General features: G+C 41.9%; 1 protein-coding gene across 2 annotated transcripts; it reads left to right on the top strand.

Moving 5' to 3' along the window:
• Window positions 1-1,623: 1,623 nt before the first annotated feature.
• USP8 (ubiquitin specific peptidase 8) lies at window positions 1,624-20,810 on the top strand. 2 transcript variants are annotated; one of them, XM_015872858.2, is made up of 20 exons: window positions 1,624-1,868; window positions 5,767-5,937; window positions 6,317-6,461; window positions 7,073-7,158; window positions 9,359-9,503; window positions 9,864-9,921; window positions 10,640-10,784; window positions 11,093-11,255; window positions 11,990-12,134; window positions 12,292-12,512; window positions 13,604-14,182; window positions 14,974-15,063; window positions 15,677-15,757; window positions 16,084-16,346; window positions 16,760-16,972; window positions 17,352-17,562; window positions 18,136-18,372; window positions 18,959-19,101; window positions 19,514-19,646; window positions 19,846-20,810. In XM_015872858.2, the coding sequence occupies exons 2-20, from the start codon at window positions 5,834-5,836 to the stop codon at window positions 20,029-20,031; spliced, it is 3,348 nt and encodes a 1,115-aa protein (XP_015728344.1). In that variant the 5' UTR covers window positions 1,624-1,868; window positions 5,767-5,833; the 3' UTR covers window positions 20,032-20,810. The 2 variants fall into 2 exon arrangements, with proteins under 2 accessions (XP_015728344.1, XP_015728345.1); XM_015872859.1 differs by lacking the exon at window positions 14,974-15,063 and having other exon boundaries at window positions 1,627-1,868.
• The last annotated feature ends 174 nt before the right edge of the window (window positions 20,811-20,984 follow it).

The following is a 20,984-nucleotide window of genomic DNA, read 5'->3' as shown; positions in this document are numbered from 1 at the left end:
CCGGCCGCTTCCCGCCCGTAGGGGCTGGGCCCGGCCGGGGCCGCACTGAGGAACCATGACATGGGGGGGGGCGGGGCCACCACACGGAGCTGCTCGGCCCGGGGCTCTACCTGCCCTGAGGCCGAATGGCCTCCGTTCCTTTACCACCATAGGAGTTCCATTATCACCATATGAGTTCCATTATCATGGATGGCCACAACGTAGTGAAGAACAAGGTTATATTTTGGTTAGAGTTCACCAAAATGACATTTAAGCATGGCATTAATATCCGTGCTGGCAGCTCAGAGCACAGCTCACATCTGTGAGGTGCATGATTCGTTCTGCTTGATGTCGCCCAGGTGTATGGCAGAGTAACTTGAGGCGTTTGTCTGAATAGCTGGATATGTTGTATTAAAAAGCATATTGATTCCTATGGCTGAAATGCTATTGTTATTTATTCACTGTTGCTACACAGAAAGATGTGCTGGTAGGAAAGCACCTTTTAACCTCAGGAAGCTCATTATAACGCAATGGAGATAACAGCATATTTTATCGGGTGTTCCAATAGCGTGCACTAACTGTACAGGCACATCCTCCCCTTCCTCTATATGGCCAGGTACCTACATGTTATAGAGGGCTGCTCCTAAAGTAATGCCTCCTATTTTATGATATCCCACAATGGCAGAGGTGGATGTTGGTGGTACAACTAGAGGTTGAACCTTCCCACCAATATTCCATTACACTTTGTTGTCATGCGACAGATGGCAGCAGAGCGGCGTTGTGACAAGGAGCACATCAGCACAGTGAGGCAGTGGTGGTACATTTTGGCCATGGTCACAGTGGGTCATCTCAGCTGGTGCACATTGTTACAAGTGCTGCATGCAGGCTGTTGTTCAGTGCTGGTGATAACACACACACACCTTGTGGTGGTGACTGTCATGAAAAATAGTGTTTTGCAGCTGAGAATTTGCTCTGTGAAACTCTTACTGTGCTCTTTGTTGCAGTTTCCATGGCAATAAATATGAGGCACTTTGTAAAAGAGAAGCAACCAAACGTCCCTTTGGACAAAATGGCCTGAACCCAAAGGACGCTGACAGGACAAGGGGGATGGTTTTAAGCTCAGGGAGGGAAGGTTTAGACTGGACGTCAGGGTGAAGTTCTTCATAGTGGTGAGGTGCTGGGACACACTGCCCAGTGAGGTGGATGCTTCATCCCTGGGGGTGTTCAGGACCAGGCAGGATGGAGCCCTGGGCAGCCCGGCCTGGTACCAGATCTGGAGACATGGCCCTGCCTGTGGGAGAGGTTGATGTGGAACATAACGATCCTTGGGGTCCCTTCTAACCCAAGCCATTCTGTGATTCTATGACAGCAGCCAGTGTGGACTCAGCATCACCTTCCCCATCCTCTCCACCGTCACGGTGGTTTCAGAGCCGCCTGACTTTCCTATAGGAGACGATCTGTCTTCTGCAGGCTTCATTCTGCAGAGGACTGCAGCACAGGACGGTGCTTGGGCCGCCGCTGCTGCTTTTCCCCTGCGAACAAGCCCAGCCTCCAGCCCGCATTGTGCCCTCCCCGCTCCTATTCCACTCGCACAGCGACCCGCCCGTCCGTCCGCCCTCAGCCGCCTCTGGGCGGCCCGTTCTGGCAGCGCGGTTCCAGGCGGGGAGGAAGGGCCGGGGCACCGCGCGCCTCACGGCCCCGATAGGACGGCGGAGAGTGCCCGCCTCCGAGCGGGAGCGAGGCCCGACGGGGAGGGACGGAGAGGAGGAGGGAACATCGCCGCCGAGTTCCGCCTCAGCAGCCATGGACGCGTAGCGTCTCCTCGGCAGCCGCGTTCGGACATGGGCCTGCCCCGGGCCGGCGGGCTGACACGGCGCGTCCCCGCGGCGGTGAGTATGGGGCCGGGCTACGCGCCCTTCTCCGGGAGGGACGGGCGCCCTTGGAGGGGATCGGAGCCCGCCGAGCCGTGCGGAACGGGAGGGCCGGCCTTCAGGGAGCGAAGGGTGCGGGGCCGGGCCGAGCGGACAGCGGCGGGCGGGGAGCGGCGGGGGCCGCAGCGCTCAGCCCCGCCGTGACCTTGGGCGGCCGCAGCCCCCGGCCGAGCCGTGAAGGGCCGGGGCGGCTGGACGGAACGGACGGAGAGGAGCTGCCGGGGCGGGGCGGCGTCACGGGTCGCTGCGGGCCGGGCCGAGGTGCGGGATGAGCCGCTGCGGGCGCCTCCGTCACCGCCCTGGGACCGGCTGCTTGTAGGCCGGAATCCTGTATCTAAGGGCGTAAAGATGCGTCTGTTTTTACTCAGGTTAAAGACCTTTAAAGCTGAATATATAAAACCAAACTTTTTTTGGTTTTTAGTGAACTTCATAGCATCTTCTTCCCCTCCTCTGTCCATTAATGCCACTTAAACACCGAACATACTGAAAAACCCTTTCGATTTCCCAAAAGGAGCTGTTCCTTTGCACTGCTGTGCTGCCAGGCCACAAGCACAGTGTGACACCCTGCTGGGTGGCACAGCCCAGGGACAGCAGTTGTGCTGGGTGTGAGCACCAGGCCCTGTGTCTGCTCTGCACACTACATTGCAGAGCTCCTGTGGGAGCGCAGGAGTCCACATGAAAGTTCAAGACCTCACAGAGAGCACCAGCACTTCTCTCAGACCACAGCGCTGTGCGCTGCCTGCAGTGGAACTGCTCCTGCGCGTCGCTCTTGCTGTTGTCATTCCACTTAAAGCTTACTCACATCCGTAGTAAAGCAGGCATGGTAATTAGAGGTAGAAAAACCTGTTACCAAGAGGTACGCTGCCCCTGCCCATGTAAAAATACTCATTTTAAGTATTTCTCTACATACCCAAACATGATTGCCATTATATTTTTGGGATGTTGGCCTTGATTTTAGCTTTCCTGAGAGTGAGCAAGGGACCCGAACTAGTACTTCAGCTGGGAACAGAAGCACGGAGGTATATGAAGGGTTCACTGATTCTTCAGCACTGCTGTTGTATTGATGCAGTGACTGTAAGTGTGGAGGGCAATGGAAGGCAAAAGCGAGACTAGTCAATATGTGCTAGCTCAGCAGGAGCGTATTCTGATAAAACTAATGCAGTTCAGATAAGTCCTGTTCACTGCAACTCTTGGAGTGGGATCACCTACACCAAGCTCTGGTTCAATCTCCATTTGTTTCACTGCTGTTGACTATTCCTAGACACCTTTCTGTTTGCAGTTATTTTGCTGGACAAACCATAGGGACCAGGTCAGCTGGGAATCTGGTATCTATGAACACCAAGGCTGTGTTTTTGCATAAAGGAGCTGATTAGAATTCTGAAATCCTAAATTCTTTGCAAACATAAAATATCAGGTCAGTGAAAAGTTCTTAAATGGAAGTGGATCATTGGTAAAAAGCAGCAGCGTTTGACTTCAGAACAATAGTTCTTAGGGGGGAATTGATGATAGAATGATAAAAAGATAAGAACTGCAGTGGGTAAAAGGAATAGCTAATAATAGTAAAAGGGAAAACTAATGGAAGGTATGTCTACAATCCTATATATTCTATACAACACAATAAAAGTGCACTCGTGTCCATGTGCAAGAATGTCCACTTTTTGTTTCCTCTTTGCTTCTGTAGCAGAAGAGAGGATGACCAACAAAAGTGTGTTACTCCTTGTCTGCATATATGTGTACTAATCCATGTATTTGTAATGCCTGACCACAGATCAGTTTCCATCCACCATCTACCAGTTGGGTAGCGATGCCTCAAGCCCCCACTGGAATGGAGTCAGGCCAAGGATCAGCTGAATACCCAGCATCATCTCTGAGTTTTACTCATTGTGTTCTAGCAGCACTGTGCCCAAAATGCAGTGGTAAAACAGCAGATAGTTTCTGCTAAAAAGCCGTTAAGAGCTCATCTCCTCCTTTCCTTGGCTTACAGGGAGATACTGCCTGGTTGTTACCGTATGTCATGATTTTAATAGATGTTGCGATTGAAAAGAAGCCTACTGTAATCAGAAATGCTGTTCCACTGGTTGTGTTCATTGTTTTTCTCAGCGTTGAATAATGGAGAAGAGACCCAGATATGCTCCCCAAAACAGCTGGTTGTTATTTTCCTATAGCTACTTTTTTTCTTAAGAATAACACCAGCTTTGGTTTGGATCGGTGGCACTGTAAGTGGTGGCCTTTGTTGGTCGCAAGCACTGTCTGTCTCAGAGGTGTGTTCATTCAGGTTCTATTGTCAGGGTCCTCAGCAACTTGAGCAGAATTGAAAAGTTTATCTTTGTCAATCTCCATCAGCACACAGACTGGTAACTGCTTTGAATAATAATATAACGAGAACATGAAGGTACAAGCACACCTTGAACTGCAGGAGAAGCCTGAGGAGTTTTATGGGTCCTCCTGAACAGCCAGCCCTGATAGCAGTCAGTTAAGGAACTAACTTTTCTTCCACATACAAAAATGAATTAGAAGCTGTAATAAAAAAACCTTATATTAACATCTGATACATGCTGCATGTAATTCCATTAAGTAGGCTGCTGAGAACTTGATTCCCTCCTCCCCCACCCTCCTCAAAAGTATTATTTCTAATCCATCCTAAACTCATTTTACTGCAGCGTGATGTATGGGTTACAGTGCTCTGGGAGGTCAAAGAGTAATAATACCTCATTCATCAGCTGCCACGAGGAGCTGCTCATCTTCTGAAAAAGGTGTAAAAGTTTCTCTAGATAAGGAAATAAAAGTCAATTCAGCATTGTGTTTGGCAATTTAAAAACCTTTAGTTTTAACTCTAGTTAATAAGATTGGGAAAATACGGACAGTCAGTTTTTGTTCTCAGCCAGAGCTCAGGTTTATCTTCTATCCATTCATTCTGTGTTTGTAGGAATGAGGTTCCAGAAGAGCTGCATTATCAACGTGTGTCAGCAATGCTGGCAATTTTGCAGGCACCTTCTGCTTTTCATTAAGTGACTCTCATCTTCCGCATCGTCTTGTTTTTTCCTCATACACAGTAACATTAAGCTCACATCTTTTTCAGATTTATTTAGTTGTGTTCTGACAGAACTCAGCCAAATTTTGCCACTTAAGATTAAGAAAATACCAATTGCATAACAGCAAACGTTGAAGATATATTTAGAAAGGACTTAGAGCTTCAAAGAAAAAGTCTATTTGCAGTTCAAGGTTGACAGTTAAATATGTGTTTTGAAGGTAGGATTAGAAGTGCAGCACTAAGATCTTAGCACAAGTGAAGCCTTTCCTTGTAAGTCTGCTAGATTATTTAAAAAACAAGTACGTCTTTGCTTTAGACAAAAAACGTGTCTAGATTGGGAACGTCCTTTAGTTAGCAGCTGGATGATGGATTGGGCTGCCCAGGGAGGTGGTAGAGTCTCCTTCTACGGAGACATTCAAGCCCTGTTTGGGCACCGACCTGTGTGACCTGTTGCAGGGAACCTGCTTTAATGAGGGGTTGGACTCCATGATCTCTTTAGGTACCTTCCAGTCCATGCAGTTCTGTGATTTCTATAAGAAATTCTGGTTTTAAAGCAGTAATGTAGGTTAAATGCCAAAGACATAGGTGCCAACACTACAGTATTAGAGTAACACGTCACCAGGTTATAGTGGACCAGACCAACCACTGGAGCTGCAAGTGATTACCTATGCCTAATTTACATAACTGTGTGAGTTCCAGTTTGTTTTATATTCCTGTTGATTCATGTAACACGAGCTAGATTAGGCAATAACCACATACAGATCACTGTAGTAACTGTATTAAAATACTGAAGCATAATTGGGCTTTCTTTTTTTTTTCCCCTAGAAAACTACTGGTAGAAGCTTGTAAGAAGTTGTACCATCCTAGAAGGGAAATAAATAACAACATTAACATGCCTGCTGTGGCATCTGTACCTAAGGAGCTGTATCTCTGTACTTCACTGAAAGATCTCAACAAGAAGACAGAAATAAAACCTGAAAAGACCAGTACAAAGAGGTATCTACATTTTAAGTGTTCTGGAATTAACTATACAAAATACATCTCCCAGTAGCACATAGCGAATAGAATTTTGATACCTGCGCAAATTAGATTGTTTCCTTATGTATTAAGCAAAATGCTTTTTAAAAGTACCTCTTCCTGCTCTTTCAGTACGGAAGACTTTAAGTGAAGCGTGTGAACAGATTAGCAAAGAGAAACATCATTTGGAGGAGTACGATTCTAATTCATGTTTAGTGAAGGCTTTGTATTATGGTGGTAAAAACCAAACAATGTGTGGGCAGAGGCTGTGAACACTTAAAATGCTATCTTGCAATTAAATTAGGGACAAGCCAATAATCACGTGCTTTACACCTTTACACCTCTTCTTTGATTTCAGTTATGTGCAGAGCGCCCTTAAGATTTTCAAAGCTGCAGAAGAAAGCAGATTGGACCGGGATGAAGAAAGAGCTTACATCCTGTACATGAAATATGTGGCAGTTTATAACTTTATTAAAAAGAGGCCTGATTTTAAGCAGCAACAGGTATAAAAGCCTTCTGACTAACCTTCTCTGCATTAGTGAAAGTGCTAGAAGTACAGAAAATCACACTAATGCACTTTCAAAGGGTTACACTGATATTAAATAAATTGCTTCACATACACTCTCCTATTCACATTCTCCTTCGTATTTTTGACAAGTTTCTTCTTAATTACTTTTACAGTTTGCTCTTATCAATTACACATAAGATGCATAAATAGATGCGTGAATACTTTTCATGGAAAGCTAATCCTCTCATCTTTTGCATTCCAACATCCTTTGGGACAGTACTAAGGACTTTGGGGGATTGTGGAGTGTTTCTTTTATTCATTTCAAGCCTCCTTCACTGAAAATGCATAAATGTGCATTTTTGCTTTTACTTCTGCAACTAGAGCCTGCTTTTACTGAGCAGAACTGCCTTGTTGGCATTAGTGCTATAGAATTTTAATTACAAACTCATGTTTGAGAGGAAAACATTTGACTCAAAACAGTACTTTTTGTTGGCATTATCATCCTTATAATACAGTATTTCTATAGAGCAGCTGTTCTTGATACACACAGAAGTGGGCATCATTAAGCTGTGCTGTTAATATGTGGGCTGACGCTTGTCATTCTAGGATTATTTCCATTCCATTCTCGGGCCTACAAATTTAAAAAAAGCTATTGAAGAAGCTGAAAGACTCTCAGAAAGCCTTAAACTCAGGTATGTGAATACTGTGGATGATACTTGATAAACCTGAAACCTATGCATGCAGTTTTCCTCCTCCTCCTCCCTCTTTTCATCACAGTCATGTGGGACCAAAAACTGATGAATGTTACTGGTATTTACATATGCTTAAAGCCTTCCTAATATGGTTTGGTTTGTACTAAGAGAACACATTTCTAGTGACATTTTTCCCCTGCAATTCTTTGGCTAGTTGCTACACCTTTTCTTTACCACTTGTGTACATATCTATGGAAACACAGGTTTACCACTATATAAATGAGTGAGTTCTAGGCCTTTGTGCTGTAAGCCATGAAATTCTGACAGTATGTTGTAAGATGGACTCAATCCTACATGGTAGTACAGTTTGTTGTGCTTCCAGCTGTAGTTACTGTTCACATCCTCAGCTGCTGGCTGTCTTTGCCCCTTCTCTGCCTCTTAACCTCTCCCCCATCAGCCACTGCTTCCCCACATCAATGTGAAAGCTTACCCACCCTATGCCTTTTGAAGGGCTTAATTTAAAAGGTCAGTTGAAAAAGAACAATGAAATAAGATTATAGCTATACGGACATAAAGACTTTCCAAAGAAGTCTGATGTTATATTTGAAACAGACTTCAACTGTTCCCTATTTTTCATTGGGCCTTGCAATTCACTGAAAGCACTGACTCTCTGATAAAAGTTATGAAAACCTACACAATAAATCTCTAAATTGTCATTTGGAGCTTTTTTTTTTTTTATGAAATTGAATTTTGAAAGTTGACACAATGAATAACTTCCAATTACTGTAACTTAAATCGTGTTTGTTTAAAGGGAGGATAGGTGAAACAGGAAACCACTTTGCAGCTACACTGAACCGTAGGAATTATTTGTATAATTTCTCTTCCAGGCCATAGGCCAGCAAATAATTGAACTGTTAGTTGTGAACTCAAAGGGGAGCTGCTGACACACTGTATAGTCTTAGAATTACTTCTATGAAGGAGCTGCTGTGTACCTCAGGGTACATGGGAAGCTGATCGGTAAATACACCATATGGACTGAACTCAGCAAAAGCTTTAAATATTCTTTAGTTCCATTAGCTTCCACGGCTAACAAGCTCTGTTCTTGATTTGGCAAAGTCACTGTAAATTAGAAGTCTGTTTAAGAAATAAAATTAGGCTTGCAGCCTGCTTCCTATTAGTGGCCAATTAGCAGAACAGAGTTTGAGGCAGAATTTGATGTCATGATCTAGTTTATTAACGCAGTGTTTAATATGAAATAAAGCTGCATAGTAGTTGTCATTTGAATCCTTATTAGTCATCATCTAATTAGAATGAGCAGTTACTGATATGATTCAGTTCTCAAGCCCTACTGTTTGGCTCAGTCATCAACACTGTTAGTTCCAAACACTTATTGCTTTGTAGAGCACTATTAAGCCTCATCATTTCAATTGTGTTAAATATAATATAATGCCCTTTAACAGCATTGTGAGTGTAACAGCCTGAAGTTGATCTAAAAGCTGTAGTACAGAGGCCACTGGTTTACACTTCTGTGATTGTCCTTACAAAAGCAAGTGGCTGGGAGGTTAACTTTCAAGGCTGAAAGGAACATCTACATGCAGGACTTCGGTCTGCAGAAAAATGTGTATGTGATTCTTGCATAGAAGTAAATGTAGACCTAAAATTTGAACAGCAGGGAAACTGGTGAGGGCACAACAGAACTATAACATCAGCTTACACCCTGAAGATGACCACTGCTGTACAGGTAGTTCTGATCCAACTTCCCAAAAAAAGGAAGTTCAGAGAACTGAGATAACTGTCTAACTATTATCTGCACTGTTGCAAAACCACATAAAATAGCTTGGATGACTGTCACAGTATATGGAAGTTTACTTGCAAGTGACCCATTTGTACTCTTGCTTCCATGAAATAAAGAATCTATTGCAACTAGTGACAGCAGTTTAAAGAAAAAGAATTGTAAGCCTTAAGAGTAATGGCTGTGGAATAGGAGAAGAAAATCATCCCAAAAGCAGGAGAAACAATACAAGCAGTCATGGATGAAAATGGGGGTTTGCTGCAAGGAGTGGGTGCTGGGGAGTATTTCACCCAAGTCCACCCCACACCAGGACTTGCTATTGCTGGTAGTAATTAACTACTGCCAGCTTATTATGTAATATTGGAGGGGGGGCGGGGAAGAAGATACACAACACTTATGTTTCCACAGATATGAGGAAGCTGAAGTACGGAAAAAACTTGAAGAGAGGGACAGACAGGAGCTGCAGAAAAAGCAAGAACCAAAAGACGACGGAAAGAGTTCAGCCAAAACCTCATCAGAAAGTACAGTGGATTGCAAAGGAAAAAGCCAAAGGGTAATTGAAGATATCTGCAAGCTCTCTATTTCAGTTATAGTTTTAATCTACTGTTTGATATTTATTAGCCATCTCCAGCTCAGAATCGTACTGAATCGTGTTTTGGTGTGGGTTGTTTTTGTTTAATTAATTTATACTCCCTACTACCTTTCCAAAGAAAACTCAAAAAGTTGAGTTCTAGTAACCTCAAAGTCTTTAAGACAGTCTTGTAAAGAAGCTTTCTTTTCCTAGACTGCTTCCTGTGGCATAGTTTGGCCAGCTTCCCTCCAGTTGTATGAGAATCAGTGTCTGCTGGCCACCTTGGTTCTCAGGATTAGTTCCTGATTTAACTTACTGTTTTTTCCCTTCTGTACAACACAGATTAATGGTGAAACGAAGCATTCACTGGAAAGAAAGGATCAGGCTGAGAGTTTTAGTGGTAAGAGATAATAACATTTACACAGGTGTGATAAAAGTCTCTACATACCTATGTACCTATTGCTTCTGCTGCTGCAGTTCTTTAAGGTTATTTCACTGTCAGAATATTTGGATAAAATTTTGCTATCCTGTATTTCAGTAATAACAGCTTAGTGACAAAGCTCTGTATTTACATCCTCATGACTTTTCTTGAACTTAGAAAGTGGACCTGAGGTTTGTTTTGTTGTTGTTTTTTAATTTAATAACTAAATTCATAGATAACAAAAATGTCTTTTCAACTGATAAGAAAAAAAAAAATCTAAGCAAGGCTGAGGAGTGACAACTTTTTCAGTTAAATAAGAAATTCCTCCTGCCCATCCCGGTCCTGTAATAAATGTGAAAGTGTTCCTTCTCAGCAGAGAACTCTAGAGAACATCTGCAGTATGTAGCTCATGAGTGCTTACCTATAAGAGTTAAAAGAGTCCATGACAAATTAAACTCATTTATCATCAAGCATCCAGTATTGTCAATTTCAGCAGGTTAGCTGTTAATCACTGCAGTAGCAGGAGCAAAAGAATCAATCTGCTTTGCACTCTCAGCTCCATGGCTTTGTGGGAAGAACGTGTATTAACGTATTGTGTACTTTTCTGTTCTATGTCATCGGTTTGCAGTCTTGATTACTCCAGAATCAATGATACTTTTTTGTAGCTTTTAGTATCTAACAGTTTTTATATTTCTAGGAGCAGTCACAGCCGAGAAACTGTTTGCAATGATGACAGACAAAAGCATTGAATTGATTATAATGGATGCTCGAAGCTTGAAGGACTACCAGGAGTCCTGTATTCCAAGATCTGTCAGCGTCCCAGAAGAAGCTATCAGTGCTGGGTATGGAATAATGTTAAATGATAATGAAACATTTCATTTCCCTGAAATGGTGTTTCTTGCTTTCTCTTAAAACAAAAAAAAACCTAACTCTGCATTAGAAAGATCATAGGCTTTTACAGCTCCGACACTTTAGTTTCAGAGTCCCCAATACATACAAATTGTTGAAATACATCCAGACTGTTCTTGCATGTACCAACTTAAATCCAGAGAGCATGTAATTTATCCAGACTCATAAATGTATATGGTTCTATGTATTGTTGGATGAAGTGTTGCCATCTCCCATTTCAATGCATATTGATACATTTCAGAGTTACTGCTAGCTGGATTGAAGCTAGACTCCCAGAGGATTCTAAAGATCCATGGAAGAAGAGAGGACACTTTGATTATGTTGTACTGCTGGACTGGTTTAGTTCTGCAGAAGACTTAGAGCTAGGAACAACTCTTCGGAGCCTGAAAGATGCACTTTTTAAGGTTGGCAAGTTTCATATTTTGTATTATTTCATCTCATAAATAAGACATTCCAGGTAAACATCTTGGTTCAGTTTTCCAAGACTGCTTATTTTGATAGCAGAAGTATAGACTGAGGCTTTGCTTCCCCCTGCTTCTGCTGTAGTAGTAGAAAGAATTCATTAAACAGACAAAGAGCAGAATGATTCAACTCCCCAACAGTTAGTTAGTAAACTTTAAGTACAAATATCATTCAGACAGTTCTCCCTGCTTACTGCTTTACAGAAGAGAACACAAGCCTGTGTGTCTTGTTCACATTCTAGTATTAAGGACCTCAGGAGGAGGCCATGCTGGAGCCTGAACTCTGAAGGGCTTTTCAGAAAGCAAATGTGTTGTTTACCGGTGCACCTAATCACCGAGCAAGCTGGTTAGATAAAATGCTGAAGTAAATGTTATAATAAATATATTTTTTCTGCACAGAGGATTGTCACTTGAATAAGCCATTAAGTGGGTCTGTGTTGGAAATACTTGGGCCCTGTTATAGGGAGAGAGAGGAACTTCAATGCTGGGAGTTCTCCAGACTCTGTTCCCCAAAGTGGTTATGCAGCCAGCTTAATTCTTATCTAAATATCTCCAAAGCAACTTCTTAATTTAATGACTAGAAATTTCAGTGACATGATTAAGATTGAGAAACTTCCACATTCTGTTTAAATCATTTAATTTCAAGCTTTTTTTTTTTTTTTTTTTTCCCCTTACAGTGGGAAAGCAAAACGGTACTGCAGAATGAACCTTTGGTTCTAGAAGGGGGCTATGAAAACTGGCTCCTTTGCTTTCCCCAGTACACAACAAATGCTAAAGTAACTCCACCACAGCACGGCAGGAATGAAGCAGTAACTGTGTCTTGTAAGTATAAAGATGTCTGTAACATCATTCAGTTGTGTTTGACATGGCCTTGTCTTGGGCTACATCTCTAAATCTAAATTGGAGGGTCTGGTAGAACTTGAGCTCTTATAACAACAAAGTAATCCTAGCTCATATCTTTTTCTCCCTTCTACCCCAGTGGATTTTACGTATCCATCTCTGGAAGAGCCAGCTCCTGCTCCACCTGTTGCCCCTATAAAGCCTTCTCCAGCAGAGATGGTTGAAAATGAAGAGACAGGAGCTAATTTGGAAGAGAGACTAAAATCACTGAACAGACCAAGTGTAGAAGGTGCTGCTGTTCCAAAACCCGACAGCTCTTCTGTAGTTAATCCAGCATCAATTACAAGAAGCATCCCTGAGGTAAGCTGTGCTTCTTTCTTTCACATTTAGTACAAGGTTAATCTATCATGTGCAGAAGCCTAAATCCACAGAGAGATTTTCTTGGTATTTGTTTAAGCCTTGTAAACAAGAACGTGGGTGTAGAGACTATTAGAGGCTGTGAAGCCATAGTAAATAATCCACAAAACCTTATACAGCTGAATATACTTGATGCAACTGCAGTTTTTGCCGAGGATTGCTGTACAAGCACAGCAGAACGTAAAGGTCAGCAGGTACTCATTAATTCAGGAAGTCCATAAGCAAGCTTTTCTAATCAAAACATACAGATGATGAAACAGGAAGGGCAGTTAAACATGTCTTACCTTGGCTACTCCAAAGCTCTCCTTTCCAGGCTCAGTATCTTCCTTCAAACAGCGAAACATTTGGGTGGTTTGTTACTCCTTGTCTAGAGCTGAAAACACAGGGACTTGTTTCTTCCTCTCAGGGGCATGAAACTTTCTAAAGACACCTTTGCAGAATCCTTGCTTTAAAATAATTTGTTTTCTTGGGAAGATAAGGCTAAAAACACCAAACTCTTTGCCTTTTTAGATAATTCCTTTAACATAGATTTCAGTTAACAAAAGCCTTTTGGATTTTCTTCCTTGAACTGGAGCGGTCTTCATTTCTTCAGAACTTCTGGCATTAAGACAACCTGCTCTCCTAGGTCTGAGCAGAAGTCAGTCTTAAATGCCTCTTTCCATCAGGCACACCTGCCCTAATTAGGTGACAGAGCATGTGATTGAGAGAGCCGTGCCCAGGTTGGGCTGCCTGATTGCCCTGAAATGTTCAAAAGCTCAAGAATAAAGAAAGACCTGAGTTGCAGTAACATGTTTAATGCTGTGCTTATGGTTCTTTAGGGCTTGTTGACTCTTACCTCATATCTGGAAGTCAAATGAATACCTGATTTTACTAACAAGCATCTGAATTACCAGATTACTGAAATTGAAGGCTGATTCTCTATCTGGTAGAAATCAACTTTATATGGTCTTTATTCTTTTATACATGTGACTTAGAAGTCCAGCCAAGAGAGCACCAGTAGCTGTAGTGAATTGTTCTCCTGTGCTCTGTTATAGGTTGATCGTTCTAAAAAGCCTTCAATAAAAATACCTGATGATAATAAACCAAAATCTGAAAGTACGCACAGTGACAGCCAACCTGCTGAGAATGGCCGCATGGTTCCGGACCGGTCCACAAAGCCATTACTTGATGCTAAGAATGTTCTGACAGAAGAAGAAAAAAGCCGCGTCCATGCAGAAACTGCTGCCCTGATGGAGAAAAACAGACGAGAAAAAGAACTGCGAGAAAGGCAGAAGGAAGAACAAAAAGAGAGACTCAGGCGAGAAAAGGAAGAACAAGAGCAAAAGGCGAAGGAAGAACAGAGAGAAAAAGAACACAAAGAAAAGCTACAGCAATCCAAGGAGGAGAGGGAACAGAAGGAGAGAGACGAGCAGATAAAAAGAGAACAGGAGGAGAAGGAAAAAGAAAAAGCACGCAAAGAAGCGATAGAAGCAAAAAAGCAAAATAAAAATGAACCAGAAAGCGTTGATGCAAAGAAGGCTGAGAATGACAAAATAACTACAGAAAAAAGAGAAAAGGGAACTCGAACACCAGATACGCAGAGACGGGCAGTGGGTGATGCATCTCCAAGCAAGGTCAGTGAAAAGCGGAGCGTGGGATGTTTGGGGTGATTTCAGGGCCTTCTGAAGTGAGACGATAGCATCAACGTGAATTTTAAATGTATACAGTACTGGAATCTTATTTAGGCCTGCTGTCTTTACATAACCATGTAGGAGAAAGTTGAAACCAAAAATCAAATAGTCGCACAGGAGAGCTTAAACTGGCTCAGTTCTTCCTTGTAGTTGCGCAGCGTGGAGCCCCCGTAGGATCATAACAGTTACATCGTGAAGGTAGAATGGATGCCGTGGCAGCATTTTCTCTCACACCACTCCAGTACCGTGCACTACTGTACAGTAGTTACCAATTCTTAGGACAGAATCACATTACCATAACAAACTCTGTAGTGCCCCCAGCTGCATGAACAGTGATGTAACAGGATTCTGTTGGCTGGCACTGGAAGTGAAGTAAGCACTCATCTGTTACTTTTGCTGAGAATAGCGCAGTTCCAGCTCTCTGGGGGTCACGTTTTCTCTCCAATTCATGAAATATTTGCAGTCTCAGCCCCAAAGTTTTAATGCCACTACACTTAATTTCTGAGCTCTTTTAAGTAGTAAGTCTTACATAACAAAACATCCAGTGACAAAGGCTATTCCAGGAAGTCACTGCATGGGCCAGCAGTACAGTGATGTGCAGATAGCTGCTGTAAGGACTTCCATTAATAGCAATGAGAAAACTGAATTTTGCTTCTTCCCTATTTTACTTCATCAGCTTTCTTCACTGACAGCATAGATGAAAATTGAAAGCCTTCTCTCCAAATCTTTTACAGCAAACTGAGGTTAAAGGACAACCAGACAATGGAGCTCAAAAGCCAGGAGCCCTTAGAGAGGATTCTGAACAAGATACTGAAAGACTTAAAGTAAATACACTGTTTCATGTAGCCAAAAACAATCAAGCACAGATGCTTCGTGATTATTATTTCATGTTAAATTCTACCTCACTTTAATTTTCAAAGTCATTATTGTAAGAAGAGACCATGCTATGCTCATAGCTGTTTGGGTTTCTTTTATTTTGCCACATTCATCTGCAAAAAAATTGTGAGACTTTCACTAGAAATTTCCATGTGCTCCTCATGGCATTAACAATTGTTCCACACTCATTTCTCATCTCACGTGTACTGTTTCGTACTAGTTGGGAAGGGAGATCTTTGCTGTGTGTTTAACAAAAGCACGTATTTCTAACAGAGTGGCTTAACTATGGGAGGAGTGGAGTGGTCAGGCTACTGCAAAGCTGAATTGTCTTTTTCCTGGAGCATGTCAGCATAGGGCTTTTGTCTACCTTGAGTGGTATGAAATAGTGGTACCATGTTACCATTTTCATGTCCTACCATGAGTTGCGTTTTCAGCTGTCACGAAGGAATTCTCATTGAACTGCTTTGCATTCGATCGTGCAGCTATGTAGAGAAGTCACAGGCAGCCCACTGCTCTGTGCAGGTAACTGTACGTGCCTTACATTTCTGTTGTCTTTATTAGTCTCAGCGGGAGCCATTGATCAGAGCGCGAAGTGAAGAAATGGGGAGGATAATACCAGGACTGCCTGAAGGATGGGCCAAGGTAACTTTCTATTCTGATGTCATAATCGAGCTTGTGCAATATCCTAGCGCCTTTCGGCGCCACATTTTAAAGTCACATCTGTATTGTTGTCTCTTTGATTTATTTTCTGACTTTTTTTCTGGATTTCCTGTAATGAAATCAGGGAAGCTCATCTGCTGATTGTAGTATTGAGGAGTTGCTGTTTAGATGCACATTGGACAGTAACTACTGTTAAGGCTTCAGCGTTTAAGAAACTCATGTATTATTCCTACAGTACTTCAGAAATGGGTAGGGTTTGTAATAGATCTTGACCTCGTTTTAAAACTCCTTTTTTTTCCTCCCCAAAGTTTCTGGATCCAATCACTGGAACCTTTCGTTACTATCACTCACCAACGAACACCGTTCAGATGTACCCACCAGAAATGGCTCCTTCATCCACCCCTCCAGCCACCCCGCCAACCCACAAACCCAAACCGCAGGTGGCTGCCGAGCGGGAACGAGAACCCTCCAAATTGAAGCGCTCGTACTCATCCCCAGATATAACGCAAGCCATTCACGAGGAGGAGAAGAAAAGAATTCCTGTAACTCCTGCGGTCAATCGTGAAAATAAGTATGTTTGATAACTTATATCCCAATTTAGGCAATTATAGCTTGTTGTGGGATGACAGTTGCTCGTTAGGTATTTGTGTTAATGTATGAAATACCAGTCTCCTGGCATTTTCAGTCTGTGAAACACAGCATTCTTAATGTTTAAATGGGAAGAATTAGCTGTTAATTACATAATTAACTAAAATAAATAAATAAGTACTGTTTTAGTCCATACCTCAACCTGGCTGTAGGCCAATGTATCTGGATTTGTCGCTGTTTCATTAACTGGTCTTCAGTAAACTGAATGATGTCATTGGGGTGACTTGTTGTGCTCAGATGTTTCGCCGCCTGTGAGGGAATTTGCTTCTGGTGGGTTGTGCGCGTGGTTTTATCAACTCTCAGACTGCTAAAAAATAAATGAATCCTTCTTTTCAGACCAATCTATTACCCTAAAACAGAAATCTCAAGACTCTCTGCATCACAGATTAGGAACCTTAATCCCGTGTTTGGGGGATCGGGACCAGCTCTTACAGGACTTCGTAATCTAGGGAACACTTGCTACATGAACTCCATATTACAGTGTCTGTGCAACGCACCTCATCTAGCTGAGTATTTTAACAGAAACTTGTATCAAGATGATATTAACAGGTAACGATCTCTCATACTCATCCTTTTATTTGCAGTTGTTTTGTTTTATTTGCAAGTGTTTTGTTAATTAACAATTGTAAAGTCAGATGAGTAGAGCTGCAGATTTTTTCCAGGGATTTCTCAGAATTCAGTAGTGGGTCAGAAGAGGCTTTTTTGGGCAGCCTGAACTAAATTCTGCTGAGTGCATTCATACATAAGTGTTGGTTGTGTTTAGTTGACTGTAATGCACTTCCACAGCAGCTGGCATAGCAAGGTGGGAATAGCGATGCCTTCTATCGGACCAATGTTGAATATTCAAATTATAGCATAGATGTAGGCAGAAATTTCAATTCAGACTAACAGCTTTTTTTGTTTTTATTGGATCTGTTTCATTGTATAGGTCCAATTTCTTGGGGCATAAAGGTGAAGTGGCTGAAGAGTTTGGAGTAATAATGAAAGCCTTGTGGACAGGACAGTATAAATATATCAGTCCAAAAGACTTCAAAATTACAATTGGGAAGATTAACGACCAGTTTGCAGGATACAGCCAGCAAGACTCCCAGGAGCTGCTTCTCTTTCTAATGGACGGTTTGCACGAAGACCTCAATAAAGTAAGCCAAATACATTACAAGTTGTACATCTGCTAAATGAGCATGAGAAATAAAACATAAAATGCCTTACGAAGCACTAGCACACAGCTTAAATCCTCCTGTACAAATGGAGTTGCCTTTTGGGTATGGTTGAAAGAGCCAGCACAAATGCATGTTAAGCTCCCCATGGAGCTTTAATGGCACAGAAACGGCTCTTTGGAGACAAAGTCCCAATTCTGTGACATCCCTCTGGCTGGCAAGTCTTACATTACCAACATGGCTTGCTGTTATGGCTGTGTAGCAGGTGACTTTTGGAAGAAAACAGGATCAATCCCAAAGCAGAAGTTTAAAATCTGCATTAGTTTGCAGCGGATACATATTGCTGCTTCTGTTATTGCAATGTCGTATAGAAGGAAATTAAGTATTTGGGATTATAGAATTCAGTTTTGTAAAGCGTAAGATATTGATGGGAACAGTGGAAGAGAGCTCAGGCAAGAAGGCTGTCCTGACACATTTGAATGTCATTTAAATGTTCTTCCTTATTTTTAAAGTACGTTAATATACTGCTAAGGTATTCCAACATCTGTTATACAGGCTGACAACAGGAAAAGATACAAGGAAGAAAACAACGATCATCTCGATGACCTGAGAGCAGCAGAACTGGCCTGGCAGAAGCACAAACAGCTCAACGAATCCATTATTGTGGCACTTTTCCAAGGCCAGTTCAAATCGACAGTGCAGTGTCTCACGTGTCACAAGAAGTCCCGGACCTTTGAGGCTTTCATGTATTTGTCTTTACCACTTGCATCCACCAGTAAATGCACACTGCAGGTAAGGTGACACTAGAGACAAACATTGAAAACATTTCCCTTTGGCTTTGTTATGATGCTTCCCAGGGTGGTTGTGGTTGTCCCTTGTTGGACAGGGATGTGGTCCGGGACAAGCAGCAGGAGGTGGCCCAGTTGGCTCCAGGTGACCCTTCAGTTTTCAGTGCTCCCACTTAATTTGCACCAACCTGAAATGTGAACAGATCTGAGTCTGTTGCTGTTTAATTCTTCTAAATTAACAAAAATAGATCGTATCTTAAGAATTTTAAAACACAAGCGGGATGGAAATGTTGAAACCACGGTGTCAGAGAAGACATCTCATAATTGCTCTTGTTGGTCACAGGATAAGTGTTCTGTGGTTTTCTTCTTTAAATGCTGTGGGCATACAATGAAGATCTGGCAGACAATACAGGCAGTAAAACTTTCACAGATGGATTTAACTCCATTTTCTTCACCTTTGTGAAACGTGGCTTGCAGATAACAAGCAAAGTGCTGCAGGTTAACAAGCAAATAGGAAATGAGCATTTTGACTCCATCATCTTAAACACCCGTCCTTCACAATCCATACCTGTGTGTTCTCTTGTTTTAAGGAATGCCTTAGATTGTTCTCCAAAGAGGAAAAGCTCACCGATAACAACAGATTTTACTGCAGCCATTGCAAAACTCGAAGGGATTCTTTGAAAAAAATAGAAATTTGGAAATTGCCACCCGTGCTTCTTGTGCACCTGAAACGGTAAGTGAAATAATGAGCAGCAGGGATGGATTAGGATGAAGTGTCCAGGGTTTGATGAAGATTGGTTGCTCTGGTGCAGTCACACACCATTTTTAATTAGAGAAAGTTCCAGTTGTATTTCCAGTTGCACTGATAAAGTTCTTGTATTGACACCGGATGTCTCATTTACTGGGCTGTGTTCACAAAGCACTCGTACAGGCAGCTGCTTCTCATTTGTGCTCAGAAGCACAAGTGTGAGCATGAACTGCTTGTGAAACAGTTTAATCTTCAGTTGATATCACACCTGAGTTAAAAACAGGGAAAACTTGCATGTGGCTTAACATTCTGAAATAGCTTCTAACATTCTGAAATAGCTTCTAACATTCTGAAATAGCTTCTCAATGACTTGTAACGATGCTTTTTAATTCTCTAGATTTTCCTATGATGGAAGATGGAAGCAAAAGCTTCAGACCTCTGTAGATTTCCCATTGGAAACTCTTGACCTTTCACAGTACGTTATTGGTCCAAAGAATAACTTGAAGAGATACAATCTGTTCTCAGTATCAGTAAGTAATTCACATTTCAAGTTACGTGATCTTTGTGCTAAGGCTGTTCTTGCAACCACAGAGACCAAAAGAAGTTATGTTCTAAAATGAACGATCAGCATTTAGTTCAGAATCTCGTATTTACTCCATTTTACTTGACAAGGTAAGAAATGGAAGCTTTCAAAGCCGTCCATGTTTTCTTCTCTTTCTCCACATACAGAATCATTATGGTGGGTTGGACGGAGGGCACTATACGGCCTACTGCAAAAATGCCTCCAGACAGCGCTGGTTTAAGTTTGATGACCATGAAGTATCTGAGATTTCAGCATCGTCTGTGAAATCCGCAGCTGCATATATTCTCTTCTACACTTCTTACGAACAACGAGCAGTGGATGTGGCCACATAAAGTAAAGTAGTATGGGTTAAGAAAACTGGTTTTCTTTTTATAAGAACAAAGTAGTCATGGGAGGGCAAATAAACACGCAGAACTATGGCAGATGCAGACATTAAAGTTATGGGGATGGTTGCAGCAGCTTCTCTGCAAGCAAGCTCTTTCTGGTCAGTACTGCTTAAATCAGAGTGATTAATAACGCTTGTGGTAATACTGCCAGCTGTGAAACCATTTAAACGCATACTTTGCATTTCAATTTATTTAAAAAAAACAACCAACAACTATATTTTGAGTCTGCTCCAAAATTAAATCCTAGTTTAGTCATCTGGAGTCTATTAACACGTAGTTGGAAATGTCTACAGTTCCCAAGGCAGATCTTGATTTTTATCTTCATCCTTTCACTGTTATGGCCTTTTCACATTTCTAACCTTAAGCTTGATTCTACTGTGAATACTCTAGAACGATGTAAACAGTTAGGAATGTAAGTGTACATATTGATTGCATACTTGCACATCAGAACTATGTATATAATAAAATGTCGTCCTTTTTGTGAGAAACTCTAAAACTCAGAGGATTGCTTTAATTTGCCAGCTCTTAAGTAACTGCAACACTACTTATTTAAAAGGAACAAAAAGCAGAGCTGTATTTTTTGTTAGCTTTTGTCAATATTTGTGCACTCCAGAGTTACTCTAAACAAACGAGACTTTCCTTTTTAATTTTTTAATATAAATTTTCATGTATACACGCATTAAAAACCTTCAGAAATTATTTAAAAATATATCCTGTTCAACGTATGTTTGGGTTTGTTTTCATTCTCTGCTGGTTTTGTAATGGTCAGGATTCTCCATAAGGACAGTCTGAGTCATTCAGGCAGTTGAAAGGCTCTTCAGACCAACAGATGATTCTTTGTGTAGAACTGGTTCGTTTAGAAACTGTTGGAGTTGAATCCTGTGCATTGTCCTGGTCTG

This window comes from Coturnix japonica, chromosome 10 (genome assembly GCF_001577835.2).
Source record: "Coturnix japonica isolate 7356 chromosome 10, Coturnix japonica 2.1, whole genome shotgun sequence".
In the NCBI taxonomy this organism is placed as follows: domain Eukaryota; kingdom Metazoa; phylum Chordata; class Aves; order Galliformes; family Phasianidae; genus Coturnix; species Coturnix japonica.
This window is presented reverse-complemented; position numbering and strand designations above follow the sequence as displayed.

What these genes read in the sequence shown, in the direction of transcription:
- USP8 (XM_015872858.2), top strand. Translation starts at nt 5,834, where the DNA reads ATGCCTGCTGTGGCATCTGTACCTAAGGAGCTGTATCTCTGTACTTCA. An exon ending in GCAAAGGAAAAAGCCAAAGG is followed by an intron (nt 9,504 to 9,863) that starts GTAATTGAAGAT and finishes TGTACAACACAG; the next exon opens with ATTAATGGTGAAACGAAGCA. An exon ending in CCAGTAAATGCACACTGCAG is followed by an intron (nt 18,373 to 18,958) that starts GTAAGGTGACAC and finishes TCTTGTTTTAAG; the next exon opens with GAATGCCTTAGATTGTTCTC.